We start from the raw sequence: 18,916 nt of genomic DNA on the forward strand, positions 1-18,916 counted from the left end.
TATAACACCTGGAATTACGCACCTAAATATAACCGTCCCACCTTTAATACTATTTCTTATTACGAGGTGGTTAAACTTTATTGTTATAAGGGGTTTTTATTATTTAAACAAAGTCGCTACCGACCAACATAGGAGGAACAACTCCTGTCAAGCTCTACCTCTATTAACTCTGCAATTTACATCTAACTCCTACTTCTACCATTTCAAGACCTTTTACAATCATTTACTTAAACAACAAGATGCACCTCAACACTTTCATTGCCATCTTTATGCCTGTAGCTTTGGTGCAAGCAAGTCGTTTCATCGGCGCAGGCACTTGCGCTGCAGACTTTACCTGCAATATCGACACTAAGTTAGCCGATCCGGCTCAATCTTGTGCAGGTCCCGGCCACTATGCTGGCGAAGGCAACGGTGGAAAGACAAGCTGTACACCCCCCGGCACTCAGTGTACGTATTATTGGGAATGCTAGGCGAGCAAACAGCAAGTGAACCTTGCTAAGCAAATACATCTGCGGTCGCGAGAACGAACCGAGCCTTGGACAGAGGTGCGGCGGCAACGGCGGCGGCATCTGGATTTTATGGATGCTCGACAAGATCATGGTTTACTCCGTGCCGGACGATTTTAGAGAGCTCGGATTGCTTTGCACGTCTTTGTTCGAGACTGGTAGACTTTTCAGCTATCGGCATATTTAATTAATCATGTGGATGCTGTCTCTTGTTCTTCGCGGCGATAACGTTTCTTTCCTAGAAAGACCAAAACTATCTTATATGAACTGATTGTGAGTCTGTATGTATAAGCGCCTGATTGGAGTGTAATAAATGATTTCGAGAGTTGATGTTCGATTGCTGTGATGCCAACTCAAAGAATCAAAGCTTAGACTTCAAGCTTTCCAACACACTCAAATCTCGAGTCTGCTCGAGGTCCGTCAAAATCTGCTCTCTGGTGCTCGACACATCCCGCTCGACTTCAGCTGCATACAACTTCTGGGTTGCCTCAGTAATGGGGCCCTCTCTTTCCATCACTGATCTTACGATTATCAACCTGAGAAACATGGATCTGCGACGGAAACGTCCCATTTGTAGACATTCTGAAGCGAATATGCCAAGCGTGTCAGGAGAGCTAGTAGGTGGCGCGGACGGGGTATCTGTCGTATGAGTCTGTACGCTGGGTGGCTCACAAGTTGTTGGCCCGTACACTTTGATCCGTGCCGCTCGAAGAAGGCCGCGATACTTGAGTAATCCTTCTTCTTTCATACGGCTAGTACCGCGCTCGATAAGATCAATGCATGCAGACACATCACTCCCATGGGAGTGAAGGAGGGTGGGGTCAGGATTACGGATCATCGCTCTGATATGCCTGGATGTATTCCATTAGCTTCCGGTATACGAGGGGGCAGTAGAAAGATTCCTGTTGTAAAAGGGTTTCATGCAAATACTGGACAAGAAAGGAGCTTACCAATCACAATACAAGCCTGCTAGTCCTAGCATCAAGACGGAGTGTACATGACGGACGTACCAACAGACGGCCATGATGCCATGATAGAGCTCCAAATCCAGCCATTAGCGGACTATGCTAGACACAGATCGAGAGCATATCTCAATTATGTCGCTGGAGGGTATCATGAAGGTGGGAGATGGCCGGTACATTAGAAGCAGGAGAAGCCCATATTCAACCTTCATCTCAGAGTATTCTCGCGTGCCGCTAATTTCAAGAAGTGTCATCTCCCCCTCCCATCCTTCAAGTTTTTTTTGTACATCTTCGATTTCGCTGCGGATCTGCTGGAATGTAGTTCTGGACGCTCGCCCATCCGGCGCCCTGGCGATGTAGACAGATTCGAGAACATGCCCGCCTATTTGGCGCAATTTTACAAGATGGTAGGAAAGTCTCACGTTAAGGCGTTTGAATACGGGTGCTGCCTGCACTTTAGCAGTTGTCAGGTCGTCCAGGCTGCTAAGTGATGGCTTTGGCGCATCTATCGCGTGGTCTCGAACCGATAGTACTCGACCTGTGATCACTGCGACCTGTCTCTCCAAGCTGTATACGCACCACCAGGTGCGACTACGAATCTCACGATCCTCAGCAGTAAAGTCTCCCGCAGTGACGAAACGCCGATGAAGCCCCATTTCTATGGCCATTGACATGGCATAGCGGCTCAGTTGCCAAAGGTCATCGCCATGGCTCCTAAGATTCGATTCTAGCATCCATTAGCCCAATAAGAGTACAGAATGAAAACCCCGAAGGTCTCTCGGGTGGTCGTGGAAATCGAGAAAGAAGCAAAACCCTGTCTGAAAGTGATCAGCTGGGCTGTTCAAGTCCATCATTCTCCGATATTCTTGGCTTTCGGGCCAAGTGGCAGAGGCCAAAGTCAGAACCAAGAGAACTAGAGATTTCGGGTGTGCAGTACATCGTGTCGGTTCCTCATATATGCTTGCGAGGCTTCTCCTCAGGAACGGAAGCGAGATGAATGGCCACCAAACATGAACGCGGCGGATATACGTTTGCAAGAGGAAAACTGCAACTGGCTGTGGCGGGAGCGCTGCATTTCTTCGAAGAAGCTGTTGGTTCAAGCCAGAGAAGTCTCCACGCTTTGATTGCAATTTTGAGGGGAGAGATTCCAGGTTGATCTGCTTGAAGAAGATTCGGGCAAAGGTTGAGCCAGTGGCACTACCCACTGGGAGGCATAAAATTGATCAATGTCCAGTATTCACAGACGCGGTCCGGCACACGAGACTCAGGCTGGGGGGAACTCACTGTATATCCTCTCGGAGTAGCTGTTAGGTCTTCCGATAGCCAGAACACCGATCTCTTCGGCTTCTTTACGGACATCGTTAAAGTGACCAAGCTCAGACGCCTTGGAGGTTGGTCAGATGAGTTTCGAGAAAGGATATCGAGCCTGTTTTGAAGCTCGGCGATCCGATCTTGTAAGCTTTTGACAGCTGCGTAAGGGTATGTCACGCGATCGGTGATATTGCATTGCTCATTCTATCGATAACATGCTGAGCATCGAGGAACCCGAAGGTCACACTTCAGAATGGTCAATTGGTCTTTCTCGCAGTACTCTGCGAGATTGGTTCACCTTGACTTTTCGTGCATGACAGCGACTGCAAGCCTTTGACACTGTCGGTGGGAAACGCGTTTCTCAGCTTGGATCCATTAACTAATGATTTCATAATACGTAGATCGATTTCGTATGGCGGTAGAATGGATCACCAGGGCCGGGAGGTGCCCAAGTCTTGAAGGGTATTGCCCAACAGTGCACATACAGGACATCAATGCGTGTTAGAAAACCGTGTGTCTGTGGTTTCGATGGAAGGGGCCCTCATGATGGACCCACTTGCCGATATTAGTAGGCACCTGCCTGCCTAACAATGTAAGTCAGCTCCATGTAGGTGGTTCGGTGAGTGGCGTCTCGGTGAATGATGCCGCTGGTGTAAATGAGGTGGTTTGGGTGCCTCGTTCTACAAAGCAGCCTTGCTAGAATATACCCGTTGGGCTCAGATACTGAGAGAAGTATTATTCATAGCGAACAAGAGATTTCGCTGGCATTTACTCCATACCCGCCACTGAGAAAGACACCAGGTATCACAGCCATTACTTACTCACCTTCTCCGTCCGCCAACGAAACCAGCAAGTTTAGAGTCTAGACTTCACCACCAACCTTCGACAGCTCCTTCTCATCGTGTGAAAGCTTCGAAATACAAGAACCCAACCATTCACCTACGGGAATCAAGTCCTGAAATATGAGTCCCGCTGCCAAAATCGCCGTTCTGGTCCTCATGCTCACACTGCTCATCTGCGTTATTGCCTATTTCGCCCGCCAACAAATTCACACCTTCGCCAAGGTCCTCGCCCATCACCGAGCAGCACGCAAGGAGGAGACGACTGAAAACGCATCTAACGAGACCACCGTCTAAAGGTAGGATACCAGTCGACCCCACCACTTATAGAATTCGGGGTAATCACCCAATACCCCAATCATTCTCACAGTGTGGCTTGACCCCGGTGTCACCGAAGTAGTGTGCATCAGCCACACCAGATCTCCCTTCTCCACCAAAAAATCCATCTTCGGAAGCTCTCCCAAGCACTGATCGACTGACCTCGTTGCGCCTCTAGGACCTCCCCTCCCGCGACACCAAGCCATTCTTCAGCAATGGCATCTCGACGCGCCCTCCGCTCACCATGGAGCGTGCGATCCTTCTCGAGCCGGCTTAGCACATCACCTGCCCCCGTCTCTCGCCCCTTCGCAATCGCCTCACGGTCCATCAACACGTCCGACTCGTCCGCTGACAGCAAGACAACACACTTTGGCTTCAAGACCGTGCCCGAATCCGAGAAGGCCGACCGTGTTGCCGGCGTCTTCCACAGCGTCGCCGACTCGTATGATCGCATGAACGATCTCATGTCGTTTGGCTGGCACAGAGTATGGAAGTACGTCTCCCACCCTTACCCAGTGCATCCCATCACACAACCACTAACACCTAAATCGTAGGGACCACTTCGTCTCGGGCCTCCAACCGGGCCTATCGGCCTCAAACCCTCCAACTCCTCAACACATCCTCGACATCGCCGGTGGCACTGGCGACATCGCCTTCCGCATGCTTCACACGGCACATAACCTGAACCACAACCCCGACGTGCGCGTCACCATCTCCGATATCAACCCTTCCATGCTAGCTGTCGGCCGCGATCGATCAAAGAGTTTGCCCGCCTCCCAGCAGGCCGCCATGTCTTGGCTCGAGGCCAACGCCGAGAAACTGCCCGAGGGCGCTATCAAGGACAACTCGATCGACCTGTACACCGTCGCCTTCGGTATTCGCAACTTCACTAACATCCCCGCCGCCCTGCGCGAGGCCTACCGCGTACTTAAGCCCGGCGGCGTCTTTGCATGTCTCGAGTTCAGCAAGGCGGATAACTACCCGCTCTTCAACACCATTTACAAGCGCTGGTCCTTCAGCGCCATTCCCCTGATCGGCCAACTTGTTGCTGGCGACAGGGACAGCTACCAATACCTCGTCGAGAGTATCGAGCGCTTCCCGAGCCAAGAAGAGTTCAGGGACATGATCAAGGATGCCGGCTTTGTGATTTCGGGTGACGGTTATGAGAACCTCACAGGTGGCGTTGCGGCCATCCACAAGGGTATGAAGCCTGTCGCGTAAGCGATTAAGGGGTAGAGAGGCGAGATATAAGGAGGGCCCCATGAAGGGGCGGGTTGAGCCGGCAAGGCTCATGTACAATGTGTGTATCTGTAACAATACGAGAAGAAAGACGGATCAATGGCATGGCTGCATAGACGGTGGGCACCCAGGTAGACTCCACACGAAAAAGCATGTATATCAAGGCGGCCGCTGGCCCTGTACAACAGCCACTTGCAACCAGAGTGTCAATGACATGTTGCTCATCTTCTCGGGCCAAGGCCATGCTAATCTGAGTCAAAGTCAGGACACGTCTTGACGCCTCACTGCATTTTCACCAAGAACGATAAAGGACGAGAAGTCGACAATTAGTAATTCTCGAAACCTGCAATGCCCGTTCATCATAGAGTTTCAATGTTTCCTGGAGCGATGCTATAAGCATTCCCTACCTAGGTAGACTGCGCGAACCACTGGGCGCAAGGAATGGGCCACTCCCCTACACGAACGATATTGTGATAGTTGCAGGGCACCCTCTTACACATAAGCCCTCGAGACTTCGCTCAGCCCATGGCAGCAATACACAAAAGCGTGTTTTGTTTTGACGTTGAATTGGAATCTGTCCGTTCCGACACCCCTAACAGCCATTTCCCGCCTTCCGAGAGGGACGAACCAACCGGAATAGACGAAATATCATCACCCCTCAAGTCCGCCTTCCCTTTTGCTCTCCCAACTCCCAGCCGAAGCCGTAAAATGCCCCTTTAGTCCCTTATCGATCAAAGAAATCCCAGCAAGGATAAACAGGAGAGTGATTGAGAAAGAAAGGTTTCTTTTGAAAAAGATTCTCGGATAGACTGCCGTCCAACTCGAGAAAAATACCCCCGTCTCCCACTCAAGCTGTCTCATTAAGGTACGCGTACAAGAATTGGTAGCACTTGTTTTTTCTTCTTCTTTGGCCTCTCCCCTTTCTCCTTTCGTTACTGGGCAAAAACTGATTTGTTTTTTGTCCTTCATTCCCTTACTCCCGAGGGGCCAAACTTGGCCATTACGGCTCCAAATACTTCATTCGATGGTTGAGTTCGCTTCGATCCCGAAGCCCGCGCCATCTTCCATAGTTCATCAAAGGGTTCGAGCGAAGAGTCCTACTCCGCAGGGGTGGCAGGGCCAGGAGCAGGCGAGGCACCACCTTCACCCTTAAGTCCGCCTCGGCCACGGCCACGTCCCCGCTCACCTCCGCGGCCTCCTCGGCCTCCGCCACGGCCACCACGGCGGGTGCTCTCAGAGTCACTGGCGCCACCTGCGCTGCGGTAACCGCTGCCGGTGTTCGCCGAGTTGCCACCACCTCTGCTGCTGCCCCAGTTGCCAGCACCGCCGCGAGGCTGGAACTTGCTCTCGCGGTGCTGAAAGACCTTGACCAGAGGACGGGACCGGTCCTCTTGAGCACGAGTCTTGAGGTCCTCGGGCAAGCTGTTGAGAGCGGCATCACGGTCCTCGCCGGTCTTGAACTGGACAACCTTGTTCGAGTTGCCCCACTTCTCGACCTTGAGAATATTGTTTCTATGCTCGCCGTCAAAGAGCTCGCGCGCCTGCTCTTCGGAACTGACATTCATAATGAACAGACCGATGATATCCTGAGCAGGCGTCTTGGGTGCAGGCGACGAGACAGGATCAGGGCCGTTGGCCGATCCGTTAGCGGCTGCGGGTGCAGGACGCTCATCCTTGGGGGGTACGGCGGGCGGCGCAGGAGTAGTAGAGGGCTGAGGAGTCGCAGGCTTGGCAGGCGGTAGAGGCGTTGCAACAGCAGGCTTAGAGGGTGCTTGGGAGGAAGACTGTCTGCTGGTAGGCGGAGGAGCTGTGGTCTGCGTCGAGGGAGGCGCCGAGGCGGGGAGGTTGCTCGCACTAGCCGGTCCAGAGGGAACGGGCGCGGCCGCCTTAGCACCTCTGTGTGAGAAATTGAAGCCCTGGGCACGCATCTCGGTTCCAATACGTCCGTCCTGGATCTCGAGCACCAACCAGCCAAATGCGGCATCTGCCAAATTGAAATTCCACATGTTCTTGAAGGCGCTCTCATCAACCTGACCGAGCTGAGCCTGGCCAGCAGCAGGGCCACCGAAGGGATTACCGCCGGCGGCAGTAGTGGGCATCTTCTCGACGATCTGGAGGGCATTCTTGAGCAGGTTCTGTTGCGCCTCGTTCTGGGAGATGGCCGGCTCAACCTCGTTCTTGACAGTCTCCCAAACGTCGTTGAAGGACGCCTTGGAAGCGGCAAGCTTGCCGCGGTAGTGGTCGAGGGTGGGGTTTACACTGAACTCGTTATAGGAGCTGCCATATCGGAAATGGAGTCCAGCGGAGACAGAGAAATCGGCCTTGAGGGTGACGGAGAGCTGGTTCAGGATACCCTCGCGAGCGGGAGAGGCGTGGGTGACGAAGACGCGAGTCTCGGTGGGATCGTAGACTCGGTGGGCGGTATCGACGAGCTCGCCCATCTGGAGAAGGGTGGTCCACATGGTTCCCTGGCCTCCAGCAATGGTGGTTCTGCCCTCGCCGTTGTCAAAAAGCTTGTGCATAACAACAGCACCGCCGAGACCCAGAAGGCGCAGCTTCACCCCACCGAGTTCGAGGAGCATCGAACGGGCCTCGTCGATGATATGCAGGTTCTGCACCTTGTACTCTCCGGATCGGAACTTTTCCAGAACGCGGACGTCTTCGCAAGCACCCCAGACAGTGTATACCGGAACATCGAGCTTGATCTCGCCGCTCAAGAGGAGAGGAAGTTCGGAAAGGGGGAGCTCATTTGCGGGGAATCGGCTCTTGACGGGCCCAGGGCCGCCCTGCTGGATCGCCTTCTTGACGGGCTCCGAGATCAGAGGAGAGTACTGAGCAACATGCTTGAGGGTCCTTGGTACCAATGTCAGAATGACAGCGGTCGGGTATAGAATCGTGGAGTGTTTATTCCTTACTTTTCTGCAATTCGCTCTAGAGAGGTGTCGTCGTAGAAGCCAAAGTCGCCGGTGTGGATGATGTGATCGGCTCGTGCTTGTCTTGCCAGGTCGTTCAAAGATGTGAGGTTTCCTATTTCAAACAAATCAGGCTAGAGTCCCGTGGCTGGCCTGGGGATGGGATCTGATGGAATAGCGACATACCTCGAACATCAGCTATGCACAGGACGCGGATGGGGCCAGTCTGAATAACACGACCCTGGTTGGGGAGGAGCGGCGCAGCTCCAGGAGGGATTGAAGAAGCTCCGTTAGGCATGTAGCCCGGGTTGTTGTTGTATGGACGCGGCTATCAACGTTGATGGCATGTCAGTACTAGGGCCTGAAAGCGGGACAGGTAGGAGCTGTCAAGATCCGGCCGGGGGTCGACGAAGGAGCATCGCTGTAACGAGGACAGATATGAAGAAGGAGGGGGCGCAACAACAGATGAATCGCCGATGAAGACATTCCACTGCCATCTGAAGCTCCATGTGACGAGAAAAAGGAGGCACTCACGGCAGCCATGCTAGGTTGTTGTCGGGGTAATCGCGAGATGTCGATTAGGCGATGGAGGTCACAGGGGACGATCGGGCTCGGTGTTATCGTCAGGTGGTTGACCGGTCGCTCGGTTCGGAGAGGTCGTAGAGAGGGAGGTTTGGGTATCAACGGAGATGGAAAAGAGGTTGGAAGAAGCAGCCGGTGATGTTTGCGACGAGACAAGGAATAAGCTCCCCTTACAAGGCTGGTGATATTTTTCTGGAGGTTAAGGAAAAGTGCAAGGTGTAGGTGGAAGCAACGAACGGACGAATTGGCGCACTGCCAGAAGAGGCTGCTGTTGCCCCAAACGGTTTAGCGTGGATTCTTACAGCTGGCAGGGGCCAACGTGCTCTTTCTCTCAGAGCAGCCCTCAGGCTCAGCATCCTTTTGGGGGGGGGGGGGGGGGGGGTGGCAAGCGAGACAGGACGGCGGGAAGCTCGCTGGGTAGACGCCTACCAGCACCTGTACTGGGGCACCCACCTCCAGGTATCGACCGCGGCGGGGACTGGATACCTGCCTCACGCTAAATCAACACGGCTCCTTTCTTCCAATTCCATCTCCCGTAATCCATACCTCCCTCTGGGTTCCATTTTCTCCGTGGCTGCTACATAGGTAATTCATTAGTTAGGCGCCCCAAATTGGACCTGTCAGGGATAAACACGACGCCGACCAGCCCCTTGGTTCACCTTCATGGGCAACACCTAGAAGAAATGAGAGAACTCAACTGAGGCTTTCGGGCCCCTCCATAACCTGCAAGTCTTGTCGCAACTCCATTGCAGGCTGTCTTCTTGTCCCGTCCCATACATAAACCGACACTATAGGTATACAACTACTGCTCTGGACACCACCCTTGGGCACGTGAGGTCCAATCCTGAGTATTAGGCGGGCCACGCCAACGCCAGAACGACGGCCCAACAACAATTGGGGGTTAACATATATGGATCCACCGTACACTATATCAACGTACTTAAAGTATATTTTTATTCTTCGTCCCCATGCAACATCATCGAACTTAAGCAGCCTTCACATCGTCCCGGTCGCTATGCTATCTGTTTACATGTGCCTCGCCAAACATACCTCCGTCCACCACAATACAAACCGATGGGATAGTAATTATAATGAGATCAAAGGTGTTGGGGACAAAGAAGAGGAAAAAGGAAAAAGAGGGCCACCCAAGACTCCGCCGAACCTTCAGCAAAAGCCCTTTCTGAATATATGTCGAACTTGCAATCCATGAACTCCGCCTTATGCACATGCGTTTGAAAGATTATACAGCGCCTTTAAAAGGGTTCGCTCGATGATCCGGACCAAACCAGGGGACCTCTCTGCTCGTCAAATGTATGCCCCGGCTTGGCGTTGCCGCCCTCTTCACTTCTCACCCATTCACCGAGATTTACCACATGTCCTCTCGGTCATCTCTACGCCTTGCATCATCGCCGCCATCACGCCCGTACTGCTCGTGATAATATTGCTTGCCAGGCTGAGCTTCGTAGCTGTCAGGGCCATTGTAGCCATTGCCGCGTCCATTGTCAATGTCGCCGCCGTGATCATACTCGTAAATCTGAGCATCATCCACGTAGTCCACCTCATCGTGGGGATGGTCTCCGTACTGGGGGTCACTCTGGAAATTGAGTCAGCTTCAAAAATCCAATATAGGCAATTGTGGCTCAACATACCCGATGGTACTCAAAGTTGTAATGGCCCGTAGTGTCTTGCTCTGCCCCATCCTGCTGCTGCTGCTGTTGTTGTTGTTGTTGTTGTTGTTGTGCGAGGTGCTGTTCTTCCTGCTCCTTGCGGCGGCGCTCCTCCTCCAGCCGTCTTTGTTGCGGTGACTGTGGAACCTGCATCTGAGGATGCATGGCTTGGACGATGGCGAGATAATTGTACATGAAGTTACTGAGCAGAACCTGACTCAGTAGCGACCGACGCGGGTTTGCAAGCTTGATATGAGCCATCCGATAAATCGCTCGTTCCTCAAGGAGTGGAAATCTGGTCCAATGGTAATCGACATCAGGCTTGAGAGGTCGATACGGCACGTCTTCCGACACCCGCAAGTGCTGGTTCTTCTTGCTGCTGCTCTCCTTCTCGCTCTTTTTCTTACCGCCACCGAAGAGACCTGCGAAGAGACCGCCCTCCTTCTCCTTCTTAGATTCTGTCTTCTTGCTCTCCTTCTTGCGCTCCTCTGCGAGCTTGGTGTCCACGTTGTCGCGATCCACAATGATGCTTTCTCTACCCTTGGTGGTAGAGGCACCTTCGATCGAGTTCTGTAGGACATCCAGTCGGGTGTTATCTTGTGCCTTTTCTGCGTAATGCTTCTTCTTCTTTTCCTCATCCTTCTTCTTCTTGTCCTTGTCATCACTGCCGCCTTTAAGCCACTTGGACCACCCCCCAGAAGATTTCGTCGATGAGACGCTGGACGCGTCGTCATCTCTTTCCTTCCTGAGCTTGCCCCCAGTCCTCTTCTCCTCCGGCTTCTTTTCTTCTGCCGGCAAGGTGGGAATGAAAGTTAAAGTGTCTGTTCGAGAGGCACCGCCGCTAGGTAAGACGGATGAGTGGGAACCCACGTCGTTCGGCGTCTGGTTGGGAGCGGCGGCGGGGTGCTTCGGGTGTTGTACCTGTGGCTGTGGAGGTGCTGCAGGAGTCGTTGGGCTTTGTACAGAGTTGTTTGGCCCAGGCCGCTTGCTCGAACGAGCAGGAGGCTCCTCCACTGGAGACTGAGAGGGGGTCTGCTGACTTGCATGTTGCGAAGACGATCGCTGGGGAAACTGCTGCCTTTGTCCATTCTCCTCCACTGTTGGCGACTCAACAATGGACGGAACAGCTTGTTTCGCGTCGGCAGAAAACGACGATGTTCTTGTGGGATGCTGTTGTTCGGAACGAGTGCTGAGAGGAGACGCAGGCTCTTCGATCTCTGACAATGCACCATCGGATAATGCGCCCATGTCCTGGGAAAATTTGTGCTGCCGGCGTACCGATCGGTTAGGACGTGAGAAATTCTCCGCTACCGGCTCTGACTGAACTCGTTGAAGGCTAGGTAAGGGAGGCACTTCGGGCACATCGGACGGCAGAGGGGGGGCCGTATCAGCCGAGTCGGGCGAGTCCGTTTGACCGTGCCGGTTTGTAACCCTTTTCGAGAAGGGCAAACGGTCCCCAGAACGTACACTGCCGTTCTTTCGGTAAGTTGTCCTGGTCGATCGACGAAGTCCCATGCCGGGGGCAACGGGCAGAATAGGCATATCTTCAGCAGCACCCTCAGCTTGGCCTTCCTGGGCAAGCTCTCGCACTACCTTGGTAGGGTCCTTGACCAATTCGTTTAGGTTGAGCTCCGGGGTCGAGTAGTCCCTGAGGGAGCTCTTCCGTCCAAGCCTCTCGGCACCGTCGACGTAGCCCACAGCTCCTCTGCCTCCAGAATTGTCGATCTGCCGTGAGAGCATACTCTTCTTCCGCCTCAGACCACCACTGGAGTCGCTCCGAATCATACCGCTGTCGTTGGATTCGCCCGATCGTCTCCTGATAGTTTTAACGCGGTCCTCCAAGAAATTTTTGAACTCTGTTGGCGCAAGCTCTGGATGAACGGCTGCAGGCACCCAAAGCAATCTCGAAGGGTCGTTTTCGTCATCATCTCCTGTCGGGGCGATTGGAGGCATCGCCACAAGGGAGAGACCAGAAAAGGGTAGCATATCAGGGTCAGCATTGTTTCCAACATCCATAGACATGCGTCTTAGGGCCTGCAAGTTGCTGAGCTCCTGCGCAATATCGTTCGGATTCTCGATGCTACCCAGGGGGAACTGGGAGGACTCGTTTTTGACATCCCGCAGGGACATTGGCGGCGACTTGGGTCCATTTTCGTGTGAGTTGCTTCGCTGACTCGGCGAGCGCGTCGGCATCGTCTGGGACTTTTTAAGCGCGGGAGGTCCGTTTTGTCCCGCTCCTAAGCCCGTCTTGTCCGAGGCTGAACGCAACATTTGTCTACGGGGGTCTTCGGCGGAGGGGTCGGCGTCGACCTGCTTGTTGGGTTGATCGGAGTAGGAGGATCCAAAAAAACTTGAAGGCCGCTGGTCATTTGAGTAATCCTCTTCGTCTCCGTACAGAGTCCCAATAGTCTCAGTCACATGGTGGCTGGGGTCTGAGATTGACAGCTGGGCAGCATGACCGCGTCGACTCGCAAAGCTGCCGCCAACATCGGCGCGGGGTCTAGATGAGGTCTGTGGATAGCAAGGAGAGTCAGCAACCGAGGCGTATTACAGGAGGGAATTCAAGTGGGAAAAAGCAGGCAACCCGAGACACCAGATTCGAGGGGGGGCTACGACCGGTTCAACGAGTCGTGGGACAAGGCCTTTGGAAAAGCGAAAGACTCGAGGTCCAGCCAGTATGGCAGGTTGCTGACGAGGGTACGCACCATCATCTAGAAAAGCGAATCACCCTCAGAGAGGCCGAAAAGCCAAGGTTTCCGTTGAATGCACCACTTGTGATCCAAAGAATGTCGTTCGTAAAGACCGCGTCGTTGAAGTCTCATCTGTCGAGGGTAGGGGGCAGCATAGGCGCGGCGAAGAAAGGAGGCGGGGATTTCACCAGAGTGAGCGCTGATGTGAGTCGATTTGGGATACGGATACAGGTATCGATTCTCGAGTCGGCCGCGATGTTCAGTATCGCATGCGAGGAGGTGATGGAGCACCCGGTATGTACAGCGTGCGATAAGAGTTGGGAAAAACGACTGTGGAAGCCGGCCGTTGCGAACAGAGAGGGGGGGGGAAAGGCAAGCGGCGAAAGGTGCTGTTGAGAGCACTTGACAGGCGAGGATGGAGACAGAACCAGGACGTCAAAGGCGGGCAGTCGGCTGGCGGGTTTTCTGCAATGTTATGCTGGCCGTAGTGGTAAGGCAGGCAGAAAGAGTTGGTGGTGGTGGAAGTCGTTGGTAGATATCTGTACGACTCGGTAAGGCCAATAGTGTCAATGGTTCACCGTCAGTGTGAACCTTGGAGAAATGGGGTTGGGCAGGGCAGTGCAGGACAGGTGCAGACAGACAGGACAGGCGTATCCAGGCCAGGCAATTACCCCCTACTCTGCTGCAGGTCAGAGAGCGGCGGCGGCGGCAGCGGCAGCGGCAGCAGTGACCACCACAGCACGCACAGAAAACGTCTGAACGGGCGAATGAATGGGTAGACAGAGGCGCTACCAGGTCAAGGCCACGTCGTGGAGATCAGATACTTGAGGGTCGAAGTAGATGGGTACATGGCTATTTGCGGAGACAACCCATAACAGCGTCTCGTCTCGTCCGTCGGAAGTGAGCGGTCTGCTTGATTCAACCAAGTGGAGGCGCGAGAGGGGGAAGTACCAGGTACTCCCTAATCGGCGGATGACATACATAGATAGGTACTCCTACCGGAGGAGAGGGCGCCACTCAGGCTGCATTAGCGTCAATTAAACCGGACTCCTCAAGGCTCAAGCGGCCAGTCAAAGTGGTCTGGCAAGAATACAGTGTAGTCTCCGCCCCGTCACGTGCCCTGTCAGCATGTCAATTGCCAGTGGTAATGGACCGCCAATGTGTGTACGTCGATGGTAGATAGCTACTTTCTACCTACCTACCTAGGTAGTTCAAAGTGGCTTACCAAGGCCCAGCAACCCGTCCTCTACGATGGGAAAGGGGAGAGAAGGGAGGAGCTGATGGAACTAAATAATGGACTTTTTCTTTGTAAATAGTGTACACTACGTAGGTACCCTGCCTGCTTCGGCCCAGATCGGGGGCGGAAACAGGAGTGGAATCGATGCCGACCAGGCACATTAAAGATTACCTAATGCGCCAGCCAGCTTCCTTACCTCATAGCACAGCACAGTAGGCTGTCGTCTGTTCGGTGCCGTGCTTGCGTGCCTAAGCTTAAACACACAAATCGTCCGGTTTCCCCGTCGTCGCTCGTCGGTAAGAGCCCCTGGCTCGTGTGCTACCAACTGACGGGCTACCGTTCTGGCATCGTGGCGTTGCCGACGGGTGCTTGCACTTGCGCTTGAGCTTGCGGGGGGCGAAAGAGAAAGAACAGAGGAGGAAACGAGAGGATAGGAAAGAGAGAAAAGTAAGAAAGAAGAAGAAGAAAACAAAGAGAAAAAAAGAGAGAGAAAAAAAAGGAGAGGGCTGGCTAGCCGGCCCATCACTCGCCTTCACCCCATCTCCATTACAGCAGAGTAACCATCCGATTCGACCGAACAGCACCTAATCATGCCCACTTTGTCAGTGGCACACTCGGACTCTAGAGTGGCCTGGACACGGCGCCTTACCTGACCCCTAACTCCGCTACTACTCTACATTCCTGGTCCCAAGCCAAGGACCCCGACACTGGGCGTTGGGTGATGAGCTGAACCAAGTCAGTTGTCAGTTGGCTCCGGTACATTGGATGTGCATGGAACCTGGATAAGGGCTTCATGGTTGCCTGCACAATCAGTCCATGTCCATCACATCACATCACCGTCCAGAGTTACCCAAAAGAGCTGTGAAACAATAAAAAACTACAACACGAGTCCGGGGCTCTCTCTCGCTTCTTATCTCTAACCCGAGCTGAATCTGGAGCGGGTTTCTCTTGGCCCCTCAGTGTCCTCACTACTTCATTGACTTCCGAAAGATGCAGGGACTGCTTACCCAAGAAAAATGATCTATGATGCGCAGCAAGGACGGAGTCCGTCCTTTATGCGTGGGGGCATTCAGGGGATATCACTTATTATTCCACCGTTCGCTCCTTTCCGTCTTGTGCTCAGGAATCTTATATCGTATATACAAATACTACGTTTACATACCAAGCCTAGCCGTTCCAGTCAGCGGGTTCTCCGACGCTCATTGCATCGAGCCGACGTTGTAACAGAATCGGTCGGCGCTGATGGCTACTACCGAGAATCGACACTAATCCGGTTCGTATGCCCAAACCATACAGGGTGATCCCAGGACCCCGGCCCCGACCCAGCGCACTTCAACCTCCCCAGAATAGGTAACTTACTACGTACCACTTTATGCCAGGAAACTTTGGCTTTCTCAACAAGGGTTGCCTCCCTTCTCATTCTGCTTCTGCCCGACGCACGATTAGCCTTCTTTGTGCCGCCGAAACCGAGACCGTCCGAATCAGAGAATGCCCCAAGGGAGTGATTAGGAGGTATGCAACCCACGGCTGGGTTCCACGAAGCCGAGGTGGCCCCTGTTATTCCATACCCTTCTCGAAGAACTGAGCACTGGAGAGCAAGAGGCTGGACTCCTGAGAGGTCTAGGGGGCTGGCTGGTCGGATTCTTGGCAAGTTGACGGTCATCGTCACCACCTCGGTTGTCTATCCACCACCGGCGCTGCCGGCCCTCGTCGGCGTGTCGTATCGTTGGGGTCATCTCCCGCTCTCGCCCCTTGAGACCCTTTGTGCCTTGAGATTTTTTATTTCATGGCCTGATTGCCCTGCTGGCTCCACTACGCCAGAGCGACCTGAATGCCAAATCTCATTTCAACGCCCAACAGCTTCACTACCTTCATCCTCTTCGATGTCGAGACGCTCTCCCCTGTCCGCCATCAAGACCAAAGTGAAGCGCGCTCAACCCAGCTCTGAAAGCCATTCCTGCGAAACAGCCAACCAGAGGCTGCCCATCTGTGATCCCATCTGCCGCTTCCTAGCAAGGTTGTTCGCCATCCGCCAGGAAAAAGACCGGATAGCCGGTTACGGGCGAGCTTTCTAGTTAGGATGTGACATCGTTCATTAAGAATTGTTTCTGTTCTTACTGCTATGAAGGCAGTACTGTATATTAGCGATTTGTTCCGAGTCCACACAGCAAACGTGCAAGCCATCCGCTTCTCAGATACTATCAGAAGCCGTCTGCCTGATGGTGGTACAATATGCCCCTGATTCGATGCATTCCGGCCGCAAATGCCAGCGATCGAGCGATCAGCACCGAAGCAGTGAAATTGGCGGTTGAATTTACTGGTTCCTTCAGAGATGGGCTGCAGCGATTGGTTTCGGTACCATATGTCAGGTCAGAGGACCTGTTGACCCCCAAAGGAACACCGCAACCCCCCCCCCCCCCCCCCCCAAAAGCCCAAACCCAAACGATGGTGTGTGGCTTGATGTCCAGATTTCCACCTTTGCAACAATACACTACAGCTGCAACGGCTGGGGTCTGCGTCCTTCTTTGCAGGCTGCTTGACCAACGGAACACAGGAGCTACCGACCGACAGCGTCGACCTTGAGTCGACGGCATGGCCTGGACCGTTGTCTCACATTGGTCATCCACTGAGATCGACACATTCGCGTTCCCCGCGCCGCCACACCAGCACACCATCTCCAATGCACGGGAGACCTTCGGGTGGGTGTGTGTGCGCATGTGTGCAAGGCCAGGCTGACATTCAGTGTACTAGCCTCTTGCTTGCCAGTCGACCAGTCTTCGTCATCGCATCACACCTCCCAAACCGCCGCAGCATAACTGCATGGACGTCGCACGCACTGAGGATAATGCCATGACTACGGATCCCAGTCAAATGGCTTTCCGAGCCGTTACGCATTGGCTCCAGAGCCAGACTCTGCCGGTATTCTGCTGCACTACACCGACGTTCCGTTCGAGGATGCCATCGGACATCGTCGCTGACAGTGTACCTTTATCACAGTCTCACCTGAGCAACGCGTTGAGCCAGCAGCAACAGCATCAGCAAAGCCAGTCACCCCAGATAAGCGAGGGAGAGACGAGCGAAAGCGTCGCGAGGCGCGCCTCATCTGCTCTTTGGACCAAACCGCTCCCGCAGCTGCCACCGCCCAACATGTCCTTGTCAGGAAAGGTCGCCATCGTCACCGGCGGCGCGCGAGGCATCGGCGCCGCGATCGCGTTGAAGCTCGCACGAGAAGGAGCCAGGGTGCGTCTCCCGATTTCACTAGCTACCTTATGTCTTTTTTATCCTCCCTTCTTCTTTCATGATCAAATTCAAGAACCACGGCTAAGGCTAGATTTCTGTGATTCTCGTGACTGAAGGTCGCCTTCACGTTTGTAAGCACATCATCTATAGCAAAGGCCCATGAGGTCATATCCGAGATCGAGGCCTGTGGGTCCTCGGCGACGGCCATCCAGGCCGACGTCTCGAAGCACCAGAAAAAGGTCATCGAGCGCACGATGATGGCCTTCGGCGTCACAAAGATCGATATCCTCGTTAACAACGCCGCCGCTACGCTCAGCGCGACGCTCGACGACACGACGACCGAGGACTACGACCGCATTTTCGATACCAACACCCGCGCCGTCTTCTTCATGATGCAGGCCGTCAAGCCCCACATCGCCCCGGGCGGTCGGATCATCAACATCTCGTCCGTCGCGGCTCGCGCTGACAGCCCCGGTAGCATGGCGTATGCGGGCAGTAAAGCTGCCGTCGAGGCCTTCACGCGCGTTGCGGCGCGGGAAATGGGGCAGGCTCACGGCGTCACTGTGAACTGCATCAGTCCGGGCACGGTCAAAACGGAGATGTTTGACTCGCTGCCGGACGACCAGCGAAGCGCCGACCTGGAGAGGGCGACTCTCACGCCCGCGGAGGCCAGGCTGGGCGCCGTCGAGGACATCGCTGACGTCGTTGCCTTCGTGGCGAGTGATGAGTCCAGGTGGATTACGGGGACGGTTATCCCGGTCAATGGAGGCCGGCTGATGAACTGAGAAACGGGTGGAACTCATGTCTCACGTCCGGTGCATTGTGGTGGCGGTCTTCATGTGCGGCTTACGAAACGAAACGAAACGAAAAAACAGGACTGTGTCTAGGTATACGACGGCTTGGGCGAGGACTTCTGACGAGGCTGTATAATGAGTCAAGAGGTGTACGATGCGGGTTTGAGACACTGGGGCTTTTCTGTATACTTGGCTGCCTACTATCTGTATCTTGGGTAACGGAACGGGTTTGGTTCGGGTTCAGGCTTTGGGTAGTGGACGCGACGCTTTTTTTTCCCTCCCCCCCTTTTTTTCCTTTTGAGAAGCACGAAGCTGCCATTCTGGAGTTTTTTTTTTTCCAGTTTTTTTTTTTCTTTTTTTCCTTTTCCTCTCGCTTTCCAGTATCGGGGTTTTCCACTTTTGCATGTATGGAAACGAGTTTGATTTTTCTGTATACGGCCGGAAAGTTCCAGATACCATTATGATATTGGTTGTTTTCTTCTTCCAGGCGCCCTCGTTTTGACTCATGCGGTGTAGTGTCAATACGATTCCTTCGATAAAGAAGCTGCATGGGCCGTCAGCTTCCCTGGCCTTCGGCAAGTGGCTGGGTAATGAGGCATATTGCATGACCATTCAAGAT

The 18,916-nt window shown here is 53.8% G+C and overlaps 7 protein-coding genes across 7 annotated transcripts; 3 read left to right on the forward strand and 4 right to left on the reverse strand.

Moving 5' to 3' along the window:
* Window positions 1-867: 867 nt before the first annotated feature.
* LY79DRAFT_590662 (fungal-specific transcription factor domain-containing protein) lies at window positions 868-3,171 on the reverse strand (the record flags this gene model as incomplete). The annotated part of the gene is given in 8 exon segments (XM_060561184.1): window positions 868-1,357; window positions 1,457-1,545; window positions 1,570-2,195; window positions 2,235-2,672; window positions 2,753-2,815; window positions 2,851-2,983; window positions 3,014-3,060; window positions 3,078-3,171. The coding sequence occupies 8 exon segments, from the start codon at window positions 3,169-3,171 to the stop codon at window positions 868-870; spliced, it is 1,980 nt and encodes a 659-aa protein (XP_060413502.1).
* Window positions 3,172-4,151: 980 nt separating this feature from the next.
* LY79DRAFT_516705 (ubiquinone/menaquinone biosynthesis methyltransferase) lies at window positions 4,152-5,157 on the forward strand (the record flags this gene model as incomplete). The annotated part of the gene is made up of 2 exons (XM_060554849.1): window positions 4,152-4,429; window positions 4,491-5,157. 2 exons carry the CDS (start codon window positions 4,152-4,154, stop codon window positions 5,155-5,157), a joined length of 945 nt encoding a protein of 314 aa, XP_060413503.1.
* A 1,115-nt stretch (window positions 5,158-6,272) lies between these two features.
* Window positions 6,273-8,385, reverse strand: LY79DRAFT_590664 (uncharacterized protein; the record flags this gene model as incomplete). Its single annotated transcript, XM_060561185.1, has 3 exons — window positions 6,273-8,028; window positions 8,091-8,202; window positions 8,274-8,385. 3 exons carry the CDS (start codon window positions 8,383-8,385, stop codon window positions 6,273-6,275), a joined length of 1,980 nt encoding a protein of 659 aa, XP_060413504.1.
* A 1,261-nt stretch (window positions 8,386-9,646) lies between these two features.
* Window positions 9,647-13,254, reverse strand: LY79DRAFT_225983 (uncharacterized protein). The gene is made up of 3 exons (XM_060551643.1): window positions 13,042-13,254; window positions 10,319-12,847; window positions 9,647-10,263 (listed from the first exon to the last, which is right to left on the reverse strand). Exons 1-3 carry the CDS (start codon window positions 13,045-13,047, stop codon window positions 10,036-10,038), a joined length of 2,763 nt encoding a protein of 920 aa, XP_060413505.1. The 5' UTR covers window positions 13,048-13,254; the 3' UTR covers window positions 9,647-10,035.
* An 802-nt stretch (window positions 13,255-14,056) lies between these two features.
* LY79DRAFT_555533 (uncharacterized protein) lies at window positions 14,057-14,799 on the reverse strand. The gene has a single exon (XM_060557935.1). The coding sequence runs from the start codon at window positions 14,784-14,786 to the stop codon at window positions 14,424-14,426; it is 363 nt and encodes a 120-aa protein (XP_060413506.1). The 5' UTR covers window positions 14,787-14,799; the 3' UTR covers window positions 14,057-14,423.
* Window positions 14,800-15,590: 791 nt separating this feature from the next.
* Window positions 15,591-16,598, forward strand: LY79DRAFT_555536 (uncharacterized protein). Its single transcript, XM_060557936.1, has one exon. It carries the CDS (start codon window positions 15,778-15,780, stop codon window positions 16,336-16,338), a length of 561 nt encoding a protein of 186 aa, XP_060413507.1. The 5' UTR covers window positions 15,591-15,777; the 3' UTR covers window positions 16,339-16,598.
* An 812-nt stretch (window positions 16,599-17,410) lies between these two features.
* LY79DRAFT_516605 (short chain dehydrogenase) lies at window positions 17,411-18,288 on the forward strand (the record flags this gene model as incomplete). Its single annotated transcript, XM_060554836.1, has 2 exons — window positions 17,411-17,503; window positions 17,620-18,288. 2 exons carry the CDS (start codon window positions 17,411-17,413, stop codon window positions 18,286-18,288), a joined length of 762 nt encoding a protein of 253 aa, XP_060413508.1.
* Between the last annotated feature and the right edge of the window lie 628 nt (window positions 18,289-18,916).

This window comes from Colletotrichum navitas, assembly GCF_030913465.1.
Source record: "Colletotrichum navitas strain CBS 125086 chromosome Unknown LY79scaffold_34, whole genome shotgun sequence".
Classification (NCBI taxonomy): domain Eukaryota; kingdom Fungi; phylum Ascomycota; class Sordariomycetes; order Glomerellales; family Glomerellaceae; genus Colletotrichum; species Colletotrichum navitas.